Source organism: Polypterus senegalus, chromosome 4 (genome assembly GCF_016835505.1).
Source record: "Polypterus senegalus isolate Bchr_013 chromosome 4, ASM1683550v1, whole genome shotgun sequence".
NCBI classification, from domain to species: domain Eukaryota; kingdom Metazoa; phylum Chordata; class Cladistia; order Polypteriformes; family Polypteridae; genus Polypterus; species Polypterus senegalus.
The window spans coordinates 48024274-48051662 of record NC_053157.1 but is presented as its reverse complement, the minus strand read 5'-3'; the positions used below and the strand labels follow the sequence as shown (position 1 = coordinate 48051662).

Here is a 27389-nt window from a genome sequence, read left to right as displayed (position 1 = left end):
TGACAAATTCTTGCCTGCTGGTCCAAGGAGATGCCATCCATACCTTCTAAGTACCAAAGCATTCAAGGTGTCATAATCTGTGCATTGAGGTGGTAGTAATTTCACTGTGCTTTGCCATTTAGGAACAGTGGCAGTATGTTAGCTCATACCGCGTGCTCCCAGTGATATCTGGTGGTGATACGCTCAAATATAAGAAAGTAAGTTTCAATGTCATCATTGTGTTGTACATGTAATAATTCCTGGGACGGAGCCCGTGACTGGTCCTGGCAGTGAGCCACTTGTGCCTGATTCTGTGTCTCAAAATCAGTGAGCTACGTCCTTTGTTCCTCCACCTGGACCCGGAGGGACTCGATCTCTGCGGCCATGGTGGTTATAATTAGGGCCCACAATTTACTGCGGCCCACGGAATTTAACACCACACCATGGAATTTAGGGTTTTGCAGCAGTAAAACGCCACGCCACGGAATTAATCTGACTGCCGCAGAAAATACCAAATCTGAATGAAATCTTACCATTTGAGGCATACTGATAATAATATGATTAGTTTTGATTACTTCTTTAAGTTCTTTCTTTAGCCTATTGCATCATCTCATTAATATCTCATTCGTTGCTACTGAAATAGAACACAATGGAGCTATAGTCCAGTTAAAGAAGCTGTCGGCGTTGCTGCAAAGTACTGATAAACTTAACGAGCTGAGAGCTGAACTTGAATTTGTATCTGTTCACTGCCACTTATGAACGCTATTTTGAGGCACAGTCATTCATGGCTGTCGATGTCTACAACAAAGTCTTACTGTCTTGCCAGATATTGTCCGGATTTCCAATTGCAACCAGCAGCTGTGAAGATGCAAAGCACAGTGCTGCTGCTAAACTTGAATATTTTGTGGGAACCAAACAGCCGGCAATAGACCTATTCAGATCTGTGAGAATATTTCATCCACGACAGCTACCACTCTTATCGAAGAATTTTGCTGATCATACACCATCAGTGCCAACAATGATGGCTGCAGCAGATGAATGGCAAACTTATCTGGACATAGCATCTTGGGAAGTAATTCCAGCTCATATCACTGCTTTTTGGTGTGCCTTAGAGGACAGACTGCCTCCCTTAGCAGCTCTTGCTAAAGTTTACATTGCGTTGCCAATCTCTTCTGTTGATGTGGAACGTTTGTTCTCAAAATATGGATCGGTGTTGTCACCACTGCGATATTCTCTGTCACATGAAAACCTACGAGATTACAGTGCCGTTTTCTTCAACAATAAATAAACAATAACTTTAGAAACATTATTCAATAGTTTGTTGAGAATAATATTATGCCTACATATGTTTCAGCATTGTTTGCCTAAAGCAAATCTGTGGATTAAAATGTGCGGATGTGAACGCTTTGATATACCTATTTGATTAGTATTACGAATTATGATTGATTATTATTAAGGATTAAGAATAAGAAAAATTGCATTTATTTTGCTTGGGTTACGAATTAGTCTTATGGAGTTCTGGTACTGCATTTGCCGTGCAATTTAAAAAAAATGGCGTGGAATTTAAGATTTCTTGCCGCGGTAAATCGTCAGCCCTAGTTATAATAGTGTTGAGGTCTTGCTGCTCCGACATTTTAGCAGTAACGCTGCTGAGTACACCACTGTAAAATAAACAAACACAGGACAAGAGATGGGGTCGCCACCACGGTAACCACATATACTTGAAGCAAGGTTTGTGAAATAAGTCTTTACAGACAGAGCTCAATATAGAATTCATTACAAAATGGCAGTTAAATAGTTGGTTGACAGGGAGAACAGAAACAGAAATGTTATCATCAGTAGAACTGTCACTCAGTTGGTCTGTAGAGGGAGAAAGAGAGCAAACATTAGAGAACAGTGCCAACCCTGGTTCGGCGGTTAATCACAGTTATTCAAGCCTGTAAGCTGTCTCCCATGTGCATATTTGTGTCTATATATACTGTGTATATATATATATATATATATATATATATATATATATATATATATATACTAATAAAAAGCAAAGCCCTCACTGACTGACTGACTCAATCACTCACTCACTCACTCATCACTAATTCTCCAACTTCCCGTGTAGGTGGAAGGCTGAAATTTGGCAGGCTCATTACTTACAACTTACTTACAAAAGTTCGGCAGGTTTCATTTCGAAATTCTAAGTGTAACGGTCATAACTGGAACCTACTTTCGTCCATATACTGTATACGGCCAAGCCTGCAGCTCGGTCGACGTGTGAGCCGGAGTTGCGTCTCGCACCATCACGCCTCCCACATAATTGAGTGCCTGCCCATATAAGGTAAATATTGGTGGGTGAAGGACTGTGCTTAGCATATTCATAAATGCAGCTACGGCGGAAACCCTCAATCAGTGAAAGTGCGAGAGAAACTTTTATGTGCCGGGTCTGAGCTAAAATTAAATACAGCCGTGGACATCGCAAGATCGCACAAGATATTCGTGAGATACAAGTTTAATGAGAAGACGCAGGGTATAAAGCCTCAATGCTAAAGACCTGGCGAAGTCATGGAGAACATGGAAGGATGAGTTCACATCATACACAAAACTTGCAATGCCGGAGGCAGAGGAAAACACTAAGGTCAGATTATTCCGTTATCTTATTGGAGAGAGTGGCAGAGAATTGTGTCAGGCGCTGACCGGTGATGTAAGACCTGATGAGTTAACCATGAGCTTGAGTGGTGGGCCGTCAGGGCCAGCAAAGCTTTCTTTGCTGGCCTAAAAAAATATGTGAATCACAAACTGATGTTAATTATATTTTGTCCATGAATACTTATTAAATAATTCCAAATAGTGTGTGCGCTTCCTTTCATAGCTTTTCCAATGGTTGTGCTGCTTCTAGACATGTATTTTCTTATTAAAGCATTTGACCAATCACATTTCAGCGATCATTTGTTGCCAGGCAGAGAGGCCTTCACAATCCGTTCTGCAAGCCCTCTAACACAGAATAAATGTTGATTAAACTGTTAATCCGAGTGCAAGATCTTCGCGCGCACTACCGCCAACTCCATGGCAGGATTCTGGACAATATTATTTGCCAGACACAGATCAGATTTCAAGACCACGAAAAACTGATGTTTGTCACGCACCTCGACCCCCAGATATTTCGGGAATACAAGAAAAATTTCCCGCATGCAGCCTTCTCCAGTTTAACACAAGAGCCACGGAGCGGTTTTTGATCTGTCTCGGCTAAAAACAGAACTGACTCTAATGTATGCCATGGATGATTTTGCAGGAAAATCTCCCACTGTTCTCTTTCACTTCCTTCATCAGAAAAATCTGAATGAGAGCATGGGGCAGCTGTACACATTGGTATATTTGGCGGTGACCATTCCCGTGTACACTGCTTTTGTCGAGCGCACATTTTCAGCCCTAAAGCGAATTAAAACTTATGCCAGACATACGACAGGTCAGGTTCAACTTTCAGCATTAGCTGCGATGGCGATAGACAGGGACATTTTGATGGAACTGAAGTGCACGGATAATCTGTACGACAGAGTACAACTGTTTTTGAGGAAAGAGAGAAGAATGGATTTTATTTACAAATAATCCGAATTTTTGGTGAGTAAAATGTTTAGATTTTCCTAAATAATATTGCAAGTTTATGAGTTATTATTGATGTTTTTTATGTGTGTCGCGGCTGTAGCTACAGTAGAAAGGAACTTGTTCACCCCTGGTTTGTGTATTCAATAAAGGCATTTACTGTGGCTACAGGAGTTCCAAATACAAATTCCAAAATACCTAAATTTGTAATTAATAGGAAACTAAGAAAAACTCCACGATGGATTAATAAAGTTTTAAAAAAGAAGTTGCAAAGGAAAAAACTGCTGTATAAGGCATATAAGACTAATGACTGCAAAGTGAATCGTAGTGCATATGAGAACATGAGGGCAACCATTAAGAAGGATATCAGAGAGGCTAAAAGACAGTTGGAGAGGAATATAGCAGATAAGGCGAAAGAAGACCCCAAGAGATTCTTTCAGTATTTTAGTAGTAAAAGAACAGTTAAGGAGGAGGTCAAGTTCATCAGGAATAGTAAAGGGAATTAAAAGATACAGACAATGAAATAGCAGATGCCCTAAACTTACATTTTTCTGAGGTGTTTACAAGTGAGCAAGTGGATAACCTCCCAGAGGTAAATGCAACTACTAAGGAGGTACTGAGGGATTTGGAAATTGTAGAGGGAGAAGTGCTGCTCAGATTAAATAAGATGAAATCAAACAAATCACCAGGCCCAGATAATATTTATCCTCGTGTTCTTAAGGAGGCTAGTGAGTACATATATAAACCCTTGACACATATTTTTAGGAAGTCACTGAGCACTGGAGAGATTCTGAAGGACTGGAAAATGGCAAATATCATCCCATTATATAAAAAGGGTGACAGGGCAGATCCAAGCAACTATAGGCCAGTAAGCTTAACATGCATCACAGGAAAATTAATGGAAGGAATTATTAAGGATAAGATTGAGCAACACATGGCAAGGACAGGAGTTATTCTGAACAGTCAGCATGGGTTCAGAAGAGGGAGGTTGTGTTTTACTAACATGTTGGAATTCTATGAGGGCAACAAAAGCATACGATCAAAGTGGAGCTTATGATATTATTTATCTGGACTTTCAGAAAGCATTTGATAAGGTGCCACATGAGAGGTTGGGCATCAAGTTAAAAGAAGTGGGAGTTCAGGGTGATGTTTTTAGATGGGTGCAGAATTGGCTCAGACACAGGAAGCAGAGGGTGATGGTGTGAGGAACCTCATCAGAACTGGCCGATGTTAAGAGTGGTGTTCCACAGGGGTCAGTGCTAGGGCCGCTGCTATTTTTAATATAAGTAACAAGCTGGTTAAGTTTGCAGATGATACCAAGATAGGTGGATTAGCAGATAATTTGGAATCCATTATATCATTACAGAAGGACTTGGATAGCATACAGGCTTGGGCAGATTTGTGGCAGATGAAATTTAATGTCAGTAAATGTAAAGTATTACACATAGGAAGTAAAAATATTAGGTTTGAATACACAATGGGCGGTCGGAAAATCGAGAGTACACCTTATGAGAAGGATTTAGGAGTCATAGTGGACTCTAAGCTATCAACTTCCCAACAGTGTTCAGAAGCCATTAAGAAGGCTAACAGAATGTTAGGTTATATAGCACGATCTGTGGAGTACAAGTCCAAGGAGGTTATGCTCAACCTTTATAATGCACTGGTGAGGCCTCATCTTGAGTACTGTGTGCAGTTTTGGTCTCCAGGCTACAAAAGGACATAGCAGCACTAGAAAAGGTCCAGAGAAGAGCGACTAGGCTGATTCCAGGACTACAGGGGTTGAATTATGAGGAAAGATTAAAAGAGCTGAGCCTTTACAGTTTAAGCAAAAGAAGATTAAGAGGTGACATGATTGAAGTGTTTAAAATTATGAAGGGAATTAGTACAGTGGATCGAGACTTGTATTTTAAAATGAGTTCATCAAGAACACGGGGACACAGTTGGAAACATGTTAAGGGTAAATTTCGCACAAACATTAGGACGTTTTTCTTTACACAAAGAATGATAGACACTTGGAATAAGCTACCAAGTAGTGTGGTAGACAGTAAGATGTTAGGGACTTTCAAAACTTGACTTGATGTTTTCTTGGAGGAAACAAGTGGATAGCACTGGCGAGTTTTGTTGGGCTGAATGGCCTGTTTTCTTCTAGAGTGTTCTAATGTACTGTGTTCTAAAGGAGTTATCTATCTGCGATGCAGCGGCTCTTTATACTGTATTTCTGCATATTAAGATGGTTTTTATAACCATAAATTAGTTTTTGAGGGGCGGGTTGATTCAGACGGAGGACTACTGAAGGCCTAGGTGTGAAATGCATGGTCCGCCACTGGACCAGATGATACGTACATTTGATGAACATTACAACCCGAAAATAAATGAAACTGTAGAGAGGTTCAAATTATACTTCTCCCAGTGCGTCTCTCTAAATCCTCCGTGTGGGAACATTATCATAAGGCTTAACAATCTTATTGTTACACCTTCTATGTGCACCGAACCGTCCTTATTACAAAGTCTTCCTTGCTTTACCGCTGGCTGCTTCTTTCCATTCACCTTCCTAGCTCTTTATTTAAACAGTTTTCCTTCTCATTTTTCCACTCCTTCGCTGTCTTCTCCCTTTTCGTTCACAATACACACCTCTTTGCCTTTTTACAGTCAGCTCCCCTTAGGTCACAACATGGTACGTTTAACCCAAGTTAATACCGGGAATGCCTGTTAAACATCTTACATACATTCATGAGTAGCGATTTGCGTAGTGAACACTTCGATGAATAAAACCTGTTATCTTTACAACTTCAAAACAACAGGTCCTCCAAATACGAACCTGATTGAAATAAATAATGATAATCAAATCCTTGATGACAGCAACACTCATAACAGTGACAAAACAATTACAATGACAATCAGGTTATGTTATTTTTAAAATGTTTCCTTTTCTTTTTCATAACTTCTTTAACACACTACTTCTCCGCTGCGAAGCGCGGGTGTTTTGCTAGTATATATACAGTAATATATATATATATATAAATATATACACAGTATATATATACTCAGCAAAAGAAACGTCCTCTGACTTTCAACTGTTTTTACTTTCAGTAATCTTAATGTGTAAATATTTGTATGAACACTAAAAGAGTCAACACCATAAGACATAAACTAAAAATGTTTCACAATGTGTCCCTGAATGAAGGGAGGCTCAAAATCAAAAGTACCAGTCAGTATCTGGTGTGGCCACCAGCTGCTTGAAGTACTGCAGTGCATCTCCTCCTCATGGACTGGACCAGATTTGTCAGTTCTTGCTGTGAGATGTTACCCCACTCTTCCACCAAGGCACCTGCAAGTTCCTGGACATTTCTGGGGTAATGGCCCTAGCCCTCACCCTGCGATCCAACAAGTCCTAGACGTGCTCAATTCCTTCGACGATAAACACGAATCCGTCCATCACCCCTGGTGAGACAAAACCTTAACTCATCAGTGAAGAGCACTTTTTGCCACTCATGTCTGGTCCAGCGAAGGTGGGTTTGTGCCCATAGGTGGTGTTGTTGCTGGTGATGTTTGGTAAGGACCTGCCTTACAACAGGCCTACAAGCCCTCAGTCCATCCTCTCTCAGCCTATTGCGGACAGTCTGAACACTGATGGAGGGATTGTGTGTTCCTGGTGTGACTCGGGCAGTTGTTGTGGCCATCCTGTACCTGTCACGCAGGTGTGATATTCGGATGTACCGATCCTGTGCAGGTGTTGTTACACGTGGTCTGCCACTGCAAGGATGATCAGCTGTCCTTCCTGTCTCCCTGTAGCGCTGTCTTAGGCGTCTCACAGTGCAGACATGGCAATTTATTGCCCTAGCCACATCAGCAGTCCTCATGCCTCCCTGCAGCATGCCTAATGCACGTTCACGCAGATGAGCAGGGACCCTGGGCATCTTTCTTTGGGTGTTTTTCACAGTCGGTAGACAAGTCTCTTTAGTGTCCTGCATTTTTAGAACTGTGACCTTAAATGCCTACTTACTGTAAGCTGTTAAGGTCTTAACAACCATTCCACAGGTGCATGTTAATTAATTGATTATGGTTAATTGAACATGCATGGAAAACATTGTTTAAACCCTTTACAATGAAGATCTGTAAAGTTATTTGGATTTTTAAAACATTATTGTTGAAATACACAGTCCTGAAAAAGGGACGTTTCTTTTTTTGCTGAGTATGTATATATATATATACAGTATGTATATATATATATACAGTATGTATATATATATATACAGTATGTATATACTGTATATATATATATATGAGGGATATCCAGAAATGTCATCACAGCAAGCGTCAACCTCTGCTGAGGCCGTTTGCTCCACCTACCACCGATGCGAGATTCGTTCGGTCATCAAGTTCCTCAAATTGCGATTATGTTGAGAAATAAACACATATTTTGGAACATACCCTGTAAATTTGGTTGAAATATATTCATTTTTAACAGCTGTTGTAACCTTTTTTTCTGGATATCCCGCGTATATTTATATATACTGCATAACCGCATCCCATTTCCAAAAACTATGTTTTCATTTGCAGTTACAGGCTCAAGGCAGGAACAACGCCTGGGTGTACCAATCTATCAGAGTTCACTCTCATACATGCCCACTTACTCACTCACTCATCAGGTCAAATTTGTGTTGCCACTTCCCTAAACAGATACAATTTTGGGATGTAGGAAGAAACTGTAATAGATGGAAAACTCTCATGTAGATGCAGTGACCAAGCACTGAGTTGAATCTGTGAGGAACCAACATCTTAGAGTGCAGGTGCATATCATTTTATCCTAGAAACATTTATTTAACATAAATTTTATATCTTGAATTTGTGTTGGTTAAGTCAATTTGGATTTGGTTTTAATTATTCAAATTTTTAAAATTCACTACTTTTGAAAAGGAAGAAGATAGAAGACACGGATGCTAATTTTGTTAAATCATGCTTAATGCCTTTTAAACAAAATAGAAATCAGTGGTACAGTGCAGCCCATACTGATTAACAGCTCTAATGTAAGTGATTGTGAGTGTGTGTGTGTAAGTATGTTACTTGATGGATTGGCACCCTGCTCATGACTGTTTGCTGCCTCGCACCTACACGTTCTTGCTAGTATTTGTTTCATCTCTTTACAGCCCAGTACTACAGTGGTCCCAAAGTGCAAGAAAATTAAAAGATCTGATGTGCACAATATATGAGCGGGAGCAACATTAACAGGTGGTGCACATTGAGTACTGGGGTTGGCAGTATTGGTAAATGCACACAGAAAGTACAAAAGGAGGCAGTATTAACATATGGGAATACAAAGGAGAGGTATCATGGCATAGCCAGGCATGTATAAATGCATGAATAAATCAAATAAATTACTATTTTTTTTGCATTTTGTTGTGATTAGGTGTGCAAAGTCCAGCCAGGTTAAGACTGTGTCCAGCAGTAATATATTTTTTAAAGGTAGTCGCTTCAGGTACAGGTAAGTCTCTCTGTTTCAATCAGTAGTAATCTTTAAAGACAACTTTTGATTTACTAATCTTCTAAAAATTTCCAGAGAGTGCGTTTAACATATGCCATTATTTACATATGTCAGTGAAATAAAGTTATTACATGTTACATAAACATGACAAATTATATGTACTAAAAGTAATTAACAAGTATATACAGTATATGAGTAATCCAAATAATAATGCATTCATAAAAAGTGAAAATAACTTTTGTTCAAATATGTATTCAGATAGTCAGCAGAGGTAGATTTGTAAAATAACAAAATTGTGTTTTAATTGTTAAAATACAAATTATGTGTAATAATGCTCAAAATTATTTTAGCATAATATTTACAACTGTATCCCTTTATTAGATTAATTAATATTTATTTGAAACAGAAACCTATAAAAATTAACTTTCATTGGCTAATTGTGAAAGTACAATTTTAGTGGCCATTTTACATTATCCATACTTTTTTATTATATTAAAGTATATGTATATTTTTCTAAATTGTTGCATCTGAAAGTTGATTTTCAACTTTTAGTTTAGAAAGAAAAGTAATTCAGTTTAAAGTGCAAAAAATGGGAAATTGCCTCATGAGCTATTAATGACTTATAATCTGTACTTCTCTACATGTTTATGTGTTTGCTTTTGTTGATCTCATATCTGTATAGAACATGAGTAGCTGGATTTTTGTATAAAGACATTATTTATGACATAGCGTATTAGGCCCCCAGTACTTCGAATTGTTTGTTCTACCATTTTTCAACAAGTTATTAGTGGAAAAGCGTACAAGATCCAACACAAAAAAATGAGATTGTGCCTGTAACTCTTTTTATTTAACAAATCAAGAAAATAAACTATGATCAGCTTTTAAAGCAATTCTGCAGATCATTTTTTGAAAGACTGTTGAGGATCTCCATTGTTTTTGCTTTCATATGTTATACTGACAAAAAATGGGTTCCTTTGAGCACCAACTTCTGCCATTCAAAAACGTGTGCACGAGATGTGTTAACTATAATCCTCAGTCAATAACTCAAAAGTTTCTTCAGTGTCACAAGAAACTTTAACTCACTGTTCACCCTTGTATGCTGACATTTTCCGAACATGGGTAAGAAAACGTCTATATTTCAGCATGTTCTAAAACTATCTCTTTATTTCTTCTCTGTCCCCTCCCATTCTTGGTTTCTGAGCTATAGGGTTAGTGACATTTTTTTTGTGTTGGATCTCGTGTACATACAGTATATGTAGTGGTCTAGGCATAAATGTTTGCTACAGGTTGGAATAATTTTCTGGTGCAGAATGTAGTTGGATATACTGTATCTGACACATAAATGAAATGTAACCTCTAAATGAGTGTGGCATTCTACAGCTAGAGTGCTACAAGACATTTCCTAGGTGGGAGCCCGTTTTAATGTAATCTTTCATGATATATTTGTTGATTTATTTGTACCCCTAGCAGCTGCTCAACAAAAAACTCTCATAATCCTATGCACCCTTTATACTGTATTCCCTGCCCTGTTCTTTTTTTATTTAAGTATTTTGTTATTTTTGTTTAACATTTAGCGGTAGAGTAGCCAAGGAAGTGATTGATGCCAGCTCAAAAATTCAGAGGGACCCACCAGAAGTGCACAGGTAAGACATAAAAAGTTTCTTGCTTGTGTATAACTGACACATTCTGTTTAATGTTTATAATTCATGTTTTTTAATAAAGTCAACTAAATAATTCAAATTTGATTGCTTTTATTATTTCATTATTAAGCATGTTTCTTATTTTTGTGCTGTTTTTGGAAATGCCTGATTTGTTATTATTTAAAGAATGGTTCATTTGGCATTCATTTAATACATATTACCATGTTTGTGTACAAAAGAAGTCACATGCTTAGAAAAAAAAATATTAAGTTATTCTAATCTAAAACGTATCAGTTGGGTCTTCTTTGCCAAAAGAAGGTAGTAAACTAATCATAGGTATTTTTTTCTCCTAGATCTACCATTGGCCAGAGTAAAAGTTTTACCTCTCTCCACAAGCAGCTCATCATCAATGTTGAACCCTTGCTCCCAGCATTGCCTTCACAAAATGATACAGAAGAGATTGTTCTTGAAAATGGTATGGGTCTTTATTGTGTTAACACCACAAGTGGGTTTAGGCTGTATTTACTCATTTGAAACACACACTGACCGACCAGTGTAGAAGCAAGTTGCCACAAGCTCATTCTCAGAGTGTTGGAACTTTTTTTCCATTGACATATATACGTTTCAACTGGGCATGGTAGATTTAGAGTGATTTAGCATACTATTTGGAATGTTCACTATTCAACTTGAGCTAGTCTTTCAAAATAACAAGTACTGCATGAGCTGTGTCAACATGTTTCATAAAGGTTGTAGGCAGATCACAGTTTATGGCTCTGTTCTTTGCATTTTTATACTCTTTTTACTAAAACAAACAAGAAATTCAAGGTCGGGTGGATTTCATGAAGAGAAGACCGCCTCATGCAGACCAACAATTATACAGCAGTAATTTGGACAAGATGAGGAGAAAAGTTGGAGCTGTTTATAAATACATGCAGATATTCAGTACAAGTAAGTATTTGGATACTTTTATGCTTAACAAAACACATAAAAAGTAAACAAAACATTCTCAACAACTGATCTAGTTATATAAACTTTTGTAAAATGATTAGGACCTGGCAAACGGTAATTAAACAGTTTCTAGGATTCAACATACAGCAGTCTTATAATAAATAATATATAATAAATAATAAAGTTCTATGTGTAATATAGAAATTAGTAAAAGACACTTCATAATCTTTTTTGATTACTACAGTTTGTCTGCCTATTTCTCCAAGACTTACCATTTGTTGCTTACTGTAAAATACAGTATTACAGAAAATAAAGGGTATAAAGTATATTGTTGAGCAAATTCTGTAGATCAGGGGTCCCCAACTCCGGTCCTGGAGGGCCCCAGTGGCTGCAGGTTTTCATTCTAACCCTATTCTTAATTAGTGCACTGTTTTTTGCTGCTAATTAACTTCTTTTGAATTAATTTTAATTGACTTGTTTTTTAAGATTTGTTTCCCTGAATTTTTTCATCATGCCTCTGAATTGCTTCATTTCTTTACTTAAATGGCACCCAAATGACACTTTAATTCCATGACTTGTTGCTGCTCTTATTGTGCAATAGCATATATTTCTGAAATAGCTGATTTTCTGTTTCCTAACACCACTGGTAAAATGTTTTGTGGACCTGAGCAGATTAACATTCTTGAGACCTTCACCTTTCTTTATTTTCAGATATTGTATGATGGACATAGTTTGCTGGTCATGTTTTGGTTCATTTTGTATCTCATTCTTGTTTGGCTGCTAATTAAGGAAAAAGAAAAAATTAAGGGGGCTTAGTCTTCAAGAGCAAATCAATTAAAAAAATAATTCAAATTAAGTAATTATCACCAAAAACAGGTCACTAATTAAGAAGAGGGTTAGAATGAAAACATGCAGCAACTGGGGCCCTCCAGGACTGGATTTGGGGATCCCGCTGTAGATTATTTATTTTTTTTTACTATTTTTGGTAAGATAGAAACACAGACTACTAATACATTTAAGTACATGATTATAAAATGTATTTGTATGCAGTCATTATAGCATAGTGTTGACATAGGACTTTGTGAAATAAAGAAGATATCCCTCAATTTTTATGCTTAGTAAATCCAGTAATTAAGAGTTGTATGAAGTTAGGGCCAATCCCCATAGCCTTAGGCAAAAGAACCAACTCAGAACATGGAATACATGCTGTAATTCAATAAAATACACACACATATATATATTATATACATAATATCTGGTTTTAAGCATATTTTTACAGTTTTGTTGAGTCAAGTCAATTTTTGTTGCTCTTGAAAATAGCATGCACATTTTTATTGTTTTGCAGGAACCCTATTACATTATTATTTCATACTATTAACAGTATCTAAAAATGTATATATCAAAGGATGTGTTAATTCTTTCTTACTATAAAGTAAAAGAAATCCAGTTAATACGAGTGCAAATCATCATAATAAAAAAGACATTTTAATTTTACTAAGCCTTTTTATTAGTATATTATGCCATTACAATAACAACAGGCATATCATATGAATGTCACTTTAGTTTACCTTACCTTACATTCACTTATCCTTGTGGGGATGGCAGTGGCAAAATGTTCAATTTAACAGACCAGGCCATCCTGTGACCAGCAACTCCTCTTCCTCCTTTGGAATGCCAAGGTGCTCCCTGGGCAGCTGATATATCTCTAAGTTCCCTGTTGCTTCCTGGGTCTGTCACTGGGTTATCTCCCATTTTTACAGTTTTCAACAAATAATCCATACATGCCTGCTTTAATAAATAACATAATACAGCTTATTCAAAATATAAGGATAACAGATGATGGATGTATGCAAGTATATACAGATTCAGGACAATAAGCAAATAAACAAAACATTGAGCTAAGCTGCTTTGGATTTCTTTCTCCCTTTTTGATATAAAAGGTTGCACAAACTTATGAAACACTTTTGATTGATTTTGTGATATTTGTTGTCTTTTAGCCAACTGAATGAAGAAATCTTTATCTAGTTTAATATATCCTTAGATACAGCAATGTTGATATTCTTCAGAGCTCATCTGCACTCACTTACGTCTCACTGGAGTTCCTATATGTCAGAAGGTCCTGCATGACTATATACTGGCAGCCACAATGAATTAATGGAAGATGAAAGTTTTGTTTTCCTCATAAATATAGAAGAGGATTATCAAACTCAAGAAACGCTGGCCACATCCAACTTTTAGCCCTTTTTTAAGTGGCCTGCTGCAGTTTTTTGAGATTTTAGTCTTGTTTTGCTGGGATAATATATGTCTGCTGAGAGCCGATGGTCAGTTAACTCTTTAAACCCAATCCACAAGACAAATGTGTTGCTTTTACAAATGGTCTTTTCTGCTAGTACTCCTCTTTTGTCCTTTAGCAAGGCTGGACTCAATGTAGTTCCCAAGCCAAACTCTGTTACTTTGTGTCGTTAGCTGTTAAGATCAGGCAATAGATTACCCTGTTGAGCAGAAGGGCTTTTCTAGGATGTTGTTGTGGACCACACCCTCTTCAACGTTTTTTTTCTGCTATGGAGTAGAAATTAAACCCAAAACTTGGCTATTGCAGTTAAAAGAAGATTGCTAGTGCTGACATTGAGTCATAAATTACTGGGCACACATAAGCCCAACCTTATGCTTGGAGTAAAGTTTTATCCATCAAGGTTAGCAAAAGATGAATACGGTCATTTATTTCAATTACCAACGTGATAAACAATATGGGATGTCTCCTGCACAAGTGTCATTCAACTGAGACTGATACAGTCTTATTAGATAGATATCCATGTGCTGGATTCAAAGACACGACTGTACCAGTTCTATAGAAAAAATTAAACTTTTGGGTAAAGTGGGTTAGTAAGTACCAATAAAGAGATGCAGGAGGTATTGCAGCAAAGGTTTGCAGCTGCATCTGAAATGTCTTGTGCCATGCCAAGGAAAAGAGGACAATGCCACTATGTCCTACAGCCACTTAGGGTCCGAGTTTTTGTTCACAAGAGGTCTGTCCTCCTAAATGTCATAAACAGATCTGTTGATCAAGAGATTAGAAGTTTTTATGTTTAATTTTGTTTATTTATTTGGTAATTAGTTGTTGAATGAGATTTAAGGCTGAAATCCATCCATCCATCTATTTTCTAACCCGCTGAATCCGAACACAGGGTCACGGGGGTCTGCCGGAGCCAATCCCAGCCAACACAGGGCACAAGGCAGGAACCAATCCTGGGCAGGGTGCCAACCCACCGCAGTAAGGCTGAAATGTTCATAGAAATGTGAATGTGCATTTCTTTTTTGGATTATCTCCAAATTTAAATTATTGTTCATTGTTGAAATTAAATTGACTTTTTATTAACAACATTTTACCACATCTGGAATTTGATTTTATTTTTTTATCTTTTTCTTTGCCAGCCATCTAAAGCATACTGTATCAGTGAAATCATTTGCACAATGCTTAGCAGAGGTTAAAGGAATGTTGGTTTCATACATAAAAGTGATTAAGTGTAGTTTTTGAATTATTAATATTTAATTAAATTATTTTTTCTTAATGTCTAAGAATAAGTTATGTACAATACCTGTACACAAAAATGCCCAAGTACTATCAAATATATTTACATATTAAAAATAATATTTAATGTGATCCACCTTTTCAGTATTGATGGATATGCCAGTATGAAGCTAGTGGTTTTGGTAGCAAAAGCATTTATCATTGTTCATACAGGAGTATGTGCTTGTCAGCAGTGTTCTTAGAAAGTAAAATTATTAAAGTGAACTATAGCAATGTCAGTGTTTAGACAGCAGTTAGCATTGATTTAAAACATTTTAGATTTGTTATTACAACAATCTATTTAGTTATAAATGTGAAAAAAAATCAGAGTATACCAGAAAATGTTAGATGTTTACACAGATATACATTAATATAATTCAAAACTGCATGGAAAAATGTATATCAAAGTCATCTAATACTAATATCTACAACATACATTAAATGCTTCAAATAGTTAGTAGAAAATATAGTATTAACACACAAACACTCAAACCTTTTGAGATTGAGAGGTAAAAATAGTAAAGTTGTTGCAGGAATCTTTTGTCATTGTTACATCACCTTTCCCAAATGGGCAAATAAATAAATAAGAGGGACTTGCTTGACCTGGCACAATGGGGCAGAAGACATTTATGAAATTTTCAGAATACATTACTTCATTATGTAGAATATAACATAAATGTTATATTTACAGAGTCAAATCATTTTAAATAATAGTAAAATTACTATGATTATAAGCAATTTATTATTTTGCATCCCAGTGTTAATTTATATATCCACAGGCTTTTGTATTTGATTTTTTGAGGAAATATATTCTGCATTATAAACAGATATTTTATCCCTGTCAAGGTGAAATGGTCATCATTGCAACTGCTTTTTTTAAACATGAATTGGTTTAATTTTATAATAGTTGATAATAATAGTTGAATATATTTTCAGCATATAATATTAAATAGGCAGGAGTATAATTTAGCTAAGATGTTGGTCTTTAAATCCCAAAGCTGCTAGTTTGATTCCAGCCTGTGATTCACTGTGTCACCCTACAGAAGTCACTTAACCTGCCTGTGCTCTAAATATAAAAAATATTAATACCAGTATACAGTTGTAACATATCCTGAACTTGGACATTATCTTGGGTTAAAGCTCAGGCAAATGTAAAATAATAATAGGAATTATTATTATAGTAATAATAATAATAATAACAATAATAATAATAAAATGGTAAAGCAGTAAGTAAACAAACATTTTCACATTAAGCCTTAGATCATTATGAATTTTTGTGTAGAAAATTATGTACATTAGCAGAAGATCCTGTCCATGGCTTCTTTTGTGTTCATGCATATTGTAATAGCATTCTTTAAACAATAAGCTTTCATATACAGTACAAAATGTAATATACCTACAGACCAAAATCTGTTAGTACTTTTGGTTGAGGCCAAGAATGCAACTTAAAGTTTAGTAAAAAGTGAAAGTGAAAACACACAACAGCAAATTGCAATATTACATAAAAAAATGAAAGAGGTGACAAAGCATTTACAGGGCACAACACATGTACAGCCCATTTTGATTTTATTTTTACACATCTGACAAAAATGAGAATGGGTTTTTGTTCAGATATGCACTGCAAAATTTAAGTGGCGCAGAGAAAACTGTTTACAAGCTTAAGTTGAATAGCACTTAGTCTCTTTCACACATTCTTAAAACTCAGAGTCTGCATTTATCAAAAGCAAATTAATTCCATTATTACAGCATGAATGACACTCAAGAAAACTCCTGAAAACACTTGTTTTTTTCTCTTTTTTGATAAATGTTTAATAAAGTGCCATTAAAATTCATAACTTGGATGCTGTTCAAGCCTTAATTTTAGAGGTATCCATAAAATCGACAGGGAGAGAGAGCACCAAACGCTTTGGTACTGGTATTACTGTAATCAGAATGTATAGCCGCAGCCCAAGATAAACTGTTTGTATGCAGAGATGCAGAGCATTACCTCATTGTTAACTGAAAAGCAACAAAAATGAAAAACTGCAAAATGACATATGGTCTATTGTTCCTAGAATCAGACTGCTAACTAAAATAACTGGACCATATCCTCAGAAATTCTTTTGTCGGTTTGTTTAACATAAAACAACAGACAGAGAGCATGAAATAATAAACTAATAAATGAAAACATTGTGCTAACAATGGGAAGCAGGATAAAAAGTGCCAACAAATGCACCCCTACAAAAGCATATGGAGACAAATGTGCAGTGACAAATACATGTAGCTTGTGAGTTGCTGTGGTCACCTGTGTCATTGTGGAGAAAAGTACAAGAATTTAATTTAGTGGACACAAACAAATATAAATAAAAGTGTTCCTCTGTATCTTAAAATTTTATTGTCTATAGGCTGTTGAGCCAAAAGTGTCCAAAAACTCATGAAACCTGCTTTTAGCTAAACATTCAGCACTTAACACATTTCAAATGTAGATTCACTCCTTATCACTAGAAGTGCCATAGCCAATGCCAATTGGGGCTGTGCTTTTAAATCTTTAATTAGTTCATTGCTGCACTTTAAATACCCATGTTGTTGCAACTCTGAAATTCAATTATGAAAACAAGATTGGATATATTTTTCTATATTTTTTAAACATGAAAGGCCCCATATTACTGCCACAAGCAATGTCTTTGAACATTGGTACTCAGGTGTCAATCACTGTCTCTCTCCTCTGGCTCACACTTGACTTCATATTCTAATCCTTTTTACCTCGCTATATCCTTTTCTGTTGCAGTTATCAGCAGAAGTGAACATTGTTTCTCATATAGTTGTCTTCAGAAGACAACTGTAAGATATTTAATACATGTCGCCCTTATATTCCCTCACATTATTTCACTGAATGGGATAAAGAAAAAAACAAATCTGAAAACTGTTGTCACTCCGGTTGTTTCAGTTAGGTAAAAAAACTAGTATAAACTTGTTGGAAATAGAATCACAATGTTTTTACACACCATGGAATATGAAATACACAATCCATTACAATCCAGTATAATCCATTTTCTTTGTGAAAATGTAAGTATTGATGCAACATGACTGTAAATGAGGCACCTTTAGGAGACAACAAAATGTGATTTCAGCATAGCTATATTGAAATGTTGGTACATGTTTTAAATTACATACACGATTTGATGACAGATGCATACACACACAAAGAAAAAGGACTGTTTATTCTTCTGTGTGCAAACCTATCCAGGTATGCTGTGTCTGTGAAAACATTACAACTGAGGTACATTTACTCACAGATCGCTCTATCCAGAATGGGTTTTCCCTTTCTCATGTAAAACTAACCATGTGTTATTAATACAGTAGTGTAGACATGCCTGTTGATGAACAGTTGTTCTTGATAAAATGTTGATGCCCTTTTAATGTAGTGAAAGACAAACAAACCTTACAAGTTTAGAATCAAATGTTGGGTAGCTGTAGATGAAAATCAAAAAATATACACACTAGATATAATTCCTTATTTGGAGCAAGATCATACTGAGTTATCAGTGAAAGGCAATGCGACTGGTGATATGGCTTGAGAGCCTTTCACAGGCAACGTCACAAAAATCACAACTGACAATATTTGCACTCCACTTTGCACAGCAAATAAGCTGCTTGTCAAAACGATAAGTCAAAAACCTTAAACAAAATAATATTGGAGCTGTCAATCCACGTGAAAAGACACAAAATATAATCAAGTAGACAGACACTGATAAAAGTGCAATGGCAGTCAGAGGATGTACACGCAGCAAAGCCTAAGTGAATGCAGGGCATCCATTTTTGGACTGTACTATACTCAGCCCTTCATGCTGCCTGCCATTTACCTACATGATACATGAATTATATAAGCAATACTGTAAATTTGTAAACTATTTTATATAAAAACATATTGGTTTGACTATTATATGTGCTTTTACATAATATTAATATAATAGAAATAATATTTTATGCTTCCAGCTGATTGAAAGTGTAATTTTGCTTATTAAGATAAGTGGTTTTAATCCGAATCGGAGAGCAACTTTGGAAAGCCACTTGTGTCACAACATATCTTCATGTGGTTCTTCCTCCCGGTAGAACAAAGCTGGACAAAATTGGAAATTGCATACACAATGAAACAAAAACTATGTAAAGTATCTCCATGAAAAATTTATTTCTATTACATGTATTATTTTATATTGTCTATGTTTTAAAATGGCATTCTGACAGAAACCAGAACCAGAAATGCATAACTAAAGATCTAATTTCTTTTCCTTGTGATTCTCTCTTTAGATCTGTTCTACCTGTGGCCATCAAAGACATCATTGCATATCAGAGATAGGCAGGCTTATGAAGTCTCTCTGTAGAAAAAGTTACTGCTTAGAACTGAACTTTATTTTTACATCTCGTGTCTGTAGTTTGAAATGCTTCTTAGTTAACAAACTAATCTTGTGTTTTAATAATGTTTAATTTTTTGTTTATTGACCTTTCCAGTATAACCATAATTTTGCTGTATAATAAATCAGTAGTTTTATTTTATTTTAATTCTGACCATCTTTGCTGCCTTCCTGAATTGAGCTACATGTAAAAAAATGTTTACCACTAAGTCGTCAGAAGAACCTCACATCTTAACAGAAAATATCTAAGTGATCACTTCACTGAACCTTTACAGAATGTGATGAATTGCTTTCTAAAAAAATCAGACTTCATCTTTAGAATCCATCTGCTTAACATGTATGACATACATGTATTTCTGTGATATACAGTATTTGAGATCCTCTTATTCAAAGTTTGCTTCACCAAAGGTATATGAAAGTGCCACAAAGAAGCCAAGAAAAATCAGACTAAAAATTATATATAGATTAAGCAGGGCACAATCTAAAAAATATTAATAAACAAATAGATGACCAAATATGTCTTAAAAAAGCAAAACATACATGATGGGCTGTTGTCTAGGAATAAATGTTAAATGATGAATTAGGGAATGCCAGAGTTACTTCTTCCTTATTTTATGTTATATTTGGGGTGGATGAATAAATTATGTTTTTCTGTTACTGAAAGAAAAGGGTTATAAGATTCTGTCCTTGACTCAATATGCAATCTTATGATTTTTTTTTTATTTTTTTTTCTTATGAAGTTTCACGGTAGCAAAAATCTTATAATTACTAAATTCGTAGCTAAATACCTAAATTAAAAAGTTAAAGAATTAGCATTATAGTTCAGATTTTAAGCAGTTCTAAATGCTTCCTTATTTGTTTGGGTGTTTCATATTTATAGTAATTATTTGTGTGTCCATTTGCTTTTAATCCTAAGTTTTTTTTAAATTGTACATTTATTTTTATATTTGTCTCCACAAACCTTGCACAGCAAGCTATAGCATCTTGCTTGTGTAACATGTGTCTAACAGGTGCATTGCAGTTGTTGTCATATAAGCAGCTGATGTTTCAACTAAGCTTTGTCCCTGTGGACCAAAGTATGCTTAGCTCCTAATTGCAAGTTTGCTGGTATATATTTATCCAAGCAGTGCCAGAGAAGAAACCTAGTTAACTGGAAAATGATATCATGGAAAATAGGAGTAGTCTTAATCACATTTGGCTTGCCTTAGACCAGGTAGGTTTTACAATGTTTGAAACTGAACTGGTAAAATATGATTTGGTTGACACTGAATTTATAAGGTAAATTAATGAGTTTGCAACTAGAATGAAACAGCCAGTAAAACAGCATTTACCATCATTAACAACTAAATTATTTTTTGTGGTACATTGCAAAAATAAACCTGCCTTGGCACCCTACCTTGTGCTTGGTGCTGCTGATTAAGCTCTGAAAATAGATTAAATATCAGACATATATTCTTCCAGTTTGGACAAACTATCTTCCTAAATGATTTTTTTCTTCATTTAACTGGGAATCATTGATATTTATATATATAGAGAGAGAGATAGAGAAATAGTGAGAGATAACATTGAGAGAATTGGGAAACTGCATATTGTTGATTCATTTAGAAGAATGAATTTAAAATAAATAAATAACAGCAGATGCTATGAAGCTTAATTTTTCAAAAGAACAGATGCTATGGAGGAACATTTCTGAAAACAGCAGTTTGCCTTCCTAACCTTCTGGTTTATTACACTTACGTTATGTTTATTCCAGGCAGACTTTTTCTGTGTGAACCTGTGGGCAGAGCTAGAATCACAAAAGTTTGGTGGAGAAGCATCTTAGTGTCTGAAGATGATAAAGTGAAACATGTGAGACCTTTGCCTCAAAATTTCTGCCCTTCTATTAACTGTCAGCTTTGTTACTGACGGTATCTAATGTGCAAATAGTTCTGACTAAAACTGATGGAAAGGTACCAAAAGATCATGTGGTCTGAAGAATTCTGATTCAGGTTGATTCGTGCATATTGGAGAAACAATTTATCACATTCCATGTCAGTCCATTAGTCCTTCCTCCTCAGTGTTAACAGTGTGGACTGATAGTGGCAGTTCAATAGTGTGAAGTGTTTAAGGCAAACATTGAGTCCTGTCATGCAAGTAAATCAACCTTTCAGTGCCACGGGGTAAGTGAACTTTTTTTTAAGCATGCTTATTCCTTCATAGGAAAAACTTTTTTTTTTCCATCAGGACATAAGGCTAGAGAAGTCCTAGAATTATTCCAGCAATATCACAGAGGACCCAGCTTAGTGCAGTGTATTCCCCAGAGAGCAGATTTGTGTAAAACTAAGTATTTGTGGGATAAAATGGAGCAAAGTGTTAGGAGTTGATCTCTACCATCAACTAATATTCTCAGGCTATGAGACACTTGATGACAACATTGGCAAGTATCCTAATGCCGCACATTCTCCACCTTTTAAGTTCATGCTCCTAATGAATCATACTTTTTTGAGAGTAAGTAGGGAACCAATTTGCTATAAGGTAGGAATACCTAATAAATTAGCCACCCTGTGTGTATATGTGTATACAATTATATCTGGATTAGCACAAAAGTCAGTTTAAGTAAAACAAAAACACAAAGGAGAAATAAGTAAAGAGAGAAACCAGAGTATCAAATGGAACTGATAAAAATAAAATCAAGCCTGTTGGCTAGTTAGACCAAGCTTTTTAAGATTTTTACTGTCTAGCAGGTGGTTTGGGTTCCCCACTTTCTCACTTTCCAATACATCACAGAAGTTCTACCTCTCACCTTCTGGATCTGTCTTTCTCTGTATTTCTCGGCTTTCCTTTCTCAAGCCACTAATTCTATACTCAATAGGTTTCTTGCAAGAAGCAGTTTTTAAACCCTGTTGCTGGGTACCATCTGTGCCAAATATCAGAATGTTTTGGTTTACCAGGTCAGAATGATCTCTGATGGTTCTGAATCATTGCATTTATACTTTCTAGCCTTCCTCCATGGCAGTGGGGTGACACTTCGCCCACTTCTAATTTGGAGGAATTGCACTCACCCTCTGTTGCCATAATTCTATAATTGTCCATAATTTCCCTAATGCAACTGAATAATTCACTTCCTGGACTTTTACCATACAAACACTGCTTTCTGCCTTCTGGAAGACCCTCTAACCATTCAAGTGTGCAGATGTGTGATCTGTCTTCGGACCCTGTTGACTTGTACACACTTGCTCCTAAAAGTCCTAAACAGTATAAAGTGTTCAGCAAATATTTAACATATCTGATTTTCTATATTATTTGTATTTCTCACAGTGAATCCCTAGTTAAAGCTGATATTAAAAAGTGACCCTGCAAAAACAAATGACACAAATAATAAAAAATAACTTAAGTTTGAAATACCCCATGTGAGGGAGTAATTTACCCCTTGGACTCAGTTAGCTACAATAAATACAAACAGATGTTTCCTGTTACTATTAATCAGTCTTATACAACTTTAGCCCAATCATTCTTCTAGAACTGCTTCTACTCATTTGTTGGTTTTTAGCATGAGCTGCATTTGTCAGGTAAACACATAAAGTCTTAATGCAGTTTATGTCTGAACTTTAACGCAGATTGAAATTTATTTTTTCTTAAGATATTTTATAAGTATACTCACTCATATGTTTTAATGCCATGCCTTGCTGCATGACTCAGGTGTGTTTGGCATCATGTCTCGGACTGATGGCATAAAACTCTCTTGAAGAATGATGATCAGAATTCATGTTTACTTCAGGGATAGTAAGTATACCAGGAGCTATTGCAACAAAGCAGCTTCAAACTGCCTCCACCAAATATGTATAGCTTTGGTATGAGATTCATACTACAGTATTGAATGCGGTGTTAAGTCTGCTCTTAGCATGAATGGGCCCATTTCAGCCATAGTGTAAACCTTTTTAATTATTTGTCCATAAAACATTGCTCCAGAAATATTGTGATCAAATCAAATGATGAATTCATTTGTATTTCGACAAACCTGGCATGGTAATTCATTCTTCTTATACTGTTATTGTACCAGATTTGCTACACTGCCATGCATTCTATTTTTACCCGGGGGCTTTCTGATATAGAAGACATGAACATAAATCTCGGGTAAAAGAAGTCTACAAATCTTTAGATGTTATTATAGGCTTGTTTATAATTTCACAGAAAATTTTACTCCTTGCTTTTAGAAGGATTTTGGCAGTGCAACTTCTCCTAGGAAAATTTCTTTATTTGAATATATGGCTCTGATAGCTCAGTGGAACCATTCTGTGCCACTAAAACCAGTATTTTGATAACTCCATCGTAGTGGTAATGATTAACATTATTCAGATTTACTTTGGGAAGGAAAAACCAAAATCAAGCCAAAATTAACCAAACTAATTATAAAGTTGAATCTGATCACCCCTTTAATTTGGTTACATTTTCTGGAGAGATAACACCCTAGTACTGGGGAGATGAGGGTAAGCATCAATACTTTTTCCACATTTGATGTTTGCTTGTTTGATTGCTTTATACACCAAACAAATTACAAAGTAAATACACACCTAATATTTGTGTATTTTTTCCTCTGAGGTTCTCATGTATATACTAAAACTACAAAAAATCTGACCAATTTGATTTAAACTGAAATTATGTAATAATGCATTATTAAAATCAAGCTCAAATTGTGTGCTCTCAGAAATACTTCTTCACCATAGTGTATACATTGTGTTAGTTTTTTTTCAGTCCTTATTCAGTTATTTACTTCATTGTTTATATATTTGAGAACATCTTTTTCCAAACTTCCTTGATGATGCTAAGCCCTAAAGGGACTTGGTAGTGAAGTTGTCTTTATAACACATTGGACCTTAATTGAATGGTGCTTTAGTACTACAGTACAGTATTGCATAGCAGGTAGGTCACGAGTGTTAATCCTAAGGTTTGTCAGGATATTTACAGTACAGTGGTAGTTTGGTGGCACTGCCTACATAGTAAAAAAGATAATATTTTCATTTTTATCATTAACTGGTTGCATTTTATATTCATGTATACCATTTTCTTTAAATAATAAAAATTTTAATAAAGTGTTTTTAAATTGGTTTTATCGTTAGGATTTATATATTCATTTTTTAACATTAACATTATGTTGAGTTACAAGTAATTTTTTCTCCCCAGCTCTTCTATTGCTTTATAATACATTTTATTTGGTGTTTAAATTGGGATATTTGTGCAACATGAGTTTTGTGTAATACAATCTGGCAAAATATTCATGTATATATAGTAACTCTTTTGAAATTATATTTGTAGTACTCACCAAGTAGGTTTCCATATATTTCATTTGTTCATTTATTGTGGACAGCTTGGTTAATCATTAACACAGCAAAGTAATAATAAGAGAGAAACACTGTATAAGCAAGTCACTGTGCTGGTAACACGTAAAGCACCATCTTGTACATTAGGAATCAGCAGTAGCAGATAAGTAATAGTAAGAGAAGGCTTAAATTACTATTTATAAGTACTCTTAATAACTCTAAAGCTGAGTGGGAGAAAAGAATTGGTAGCTTACCTCAAAAAAGCTGCCAATGTTGTTTGTATAATGGAGAAAGAGTAACACCTTAGTAAGTTCTGTTTAAAGTTTCAGTTAACAATAGCTGTACTACTAATAGTATTGTACTAGTAAGTGATGTTGCTGCTCAGGGATCTGCTTCTGATAGTGTGCTGCAAACTGTGTCAGTGTTGTTGGGATTGGTCCCATCTTCCAGCACAATTCTGCTGAATTAAACAGGAATAGCAATATATTAATCCATCAATCCTTTCTATAACCAACATATACAGTTTAGGGCTGTGAGCAGCTGGTGCCAGTCCTGGCAGCATTGTGGAAATTGTAGAATCCCAACTCTGGATGGGTTTACAGAACATTACAGAACATAGTCACTCATTTCTGCGTCACCAGCTAATCTAACTGTATGTCATTTTGCCCCAGTGCTGCCATATAGCCTAGCATTAATATGTTAAAAATTATAATATTTTACACAGCATAGAAAAAGAAATATAACACATTCAAAAAGTAACTTTAGATTTAATATTTAATAAATAATAATCGTTATATCTTTGCATATAGTGAGAACACAGTGTAAAATAACAAAGTATATTTATTACTCCATCTGTACTTCTATCCATTAAGTGTTTTAATTTAATAGTTAATAGGATTTGTTAAATTATGCAAACTAGAATGTTTTTATACATAAACAAAATTCATTTTGACCTTGAGTACCAGATATTAAAGAAATGCTTCAGGAGCAGTTACTTTTTTAATGACAATGATAATGACAGCAGTAAATTAGCAGTTAGCTATGCTTTTGCAATGGAGTACATTTCGTGAGTAGTTTAAAAATAAGGGTAACTAGCTTATCACAAAGCAGCAAAAACTGAGAACCTTTGCATCAAATTTCATGCAAATATTCTATTTTGCATTGTCTATTATTTTTCTGTGTAAGTAAAGTGCATAGCTTTATCTTAAACTAACAAAAATAAAAAGTGGTCTCTTTATCAAAAACATAACCTTGACTAACAAAGGCTGCAGAAATGTTTAATCAGGAGATTGATAAAAGTGTCTCAAGTTAAAGTATAAAGACTGGGGTGGGGCGGGTGCACAAATGTTTCCTATAATGAAATGATCTCCTATCAGGCACCAATTCATAACTGAACCTAATGCTGTTGGGATAGGCTCTGGTTTTGAGACTCAGAACTGAATTGAGTGAACTTAGAAATTGAAGGATGGTATGGATATTTTGAAAAGGGAAATATTACTAGTACAAAAAATGAATATGTACTGATGAAAAAAAATTATTATTTACATAATAATAAATAAAATGGGACCTTTGGCAGTGTAAATATGCTCCTTCAATTCATGGCTCCAAACTAGGGCACCATAGCATGGTGTGCTCTTATGTCTGAGTCTAGGAGTTTGATTTCAAAATAAGAGAGCGTGCAATCGGATGAGTCAATGGATGTACTGTATGTGTAATGTAACATGTAACTCTTATCCCTACATATAAACTGTTTTTCAGTTGTTAACAAAGATTTTTCCTAATGCTTTTTGATAGGATAAAAATAAAGTAGAAGCCATACAATACAGCATTTCTTTTGCACATTTATCTCTTTTTTTAAAACTGTTTAAATAATTTAGACTGTTGAAGAAGTATAATTTTGGGTTTGGATACCTTATGTGTAGGTTTTGCATCTTCACCTTGTTCTCATGTGGCCCTGTTTCACATATTCATGTTTTCTCCTATCATATGGTCTGCTATTAGGGCTGTATCTCTAAATGGCTTCTGTGTGCTGTATTATTCTTCTTCTTGATTCCTGATTTGGATATCTAAATTAAAAAATAATAATTGTCAAGGGTATTTTATATATAAATATAGTTATAAAAAAATCAGTTGTGTGATACAGCTTTGAAAATAATGGAATGTATGGTAGTCTTCAAAGCTTGATTATAACTAGAATACTGAAATATGGCTGAATCAGAAAATAAAGCAAATGTTTATTAGTACCAGCTGCACTAAAATTAGACATTAGGAAGTCGAGCATCTCTAGCCTCCAGCTACCATAAAGAAGTTAGTGTGCAGCTAAGTGTGATGGACTGACTAAACAGCTCAGAGAAAGGCATCAGTATACTGACAGTCACCTGGGGCTCTGAAGCTGCAAGTCAAGTGGATGATATCTGACACAGATATCTTCCCTGGAGATTCTAGAATGGCAAGATCATAGTTTATTAGATGTATTATTAAAGAACGAATAAA

General features: G+C 35.4%; 1 protein-coding gene across 1 annotated transcript in view; it reads left to right on the top strand.

Moving 5' to 3' along the window:
- The window catches only part of frmd3 (FERM domain containing 3), a 325166-nt gene that overhangs the window by 281774 nt on the left and 16003 nt on the right, over nt 1-27389 (top strand). The window contains exons 11-13 of the mRNA XM_039750579.1: nt 8978-9052; nt 10627-10695; nt 11046-11167. Coding sequence (XP_039606513.1) covers nt 8978-9052; nt 10627-10695; nt 11046-11167 — 266 coding nt within the window. The remainder of the gene's footprint in view (nt 1-8977; nt 9053-10626; nt 10696-11045; nt 11168-27389) is intronic.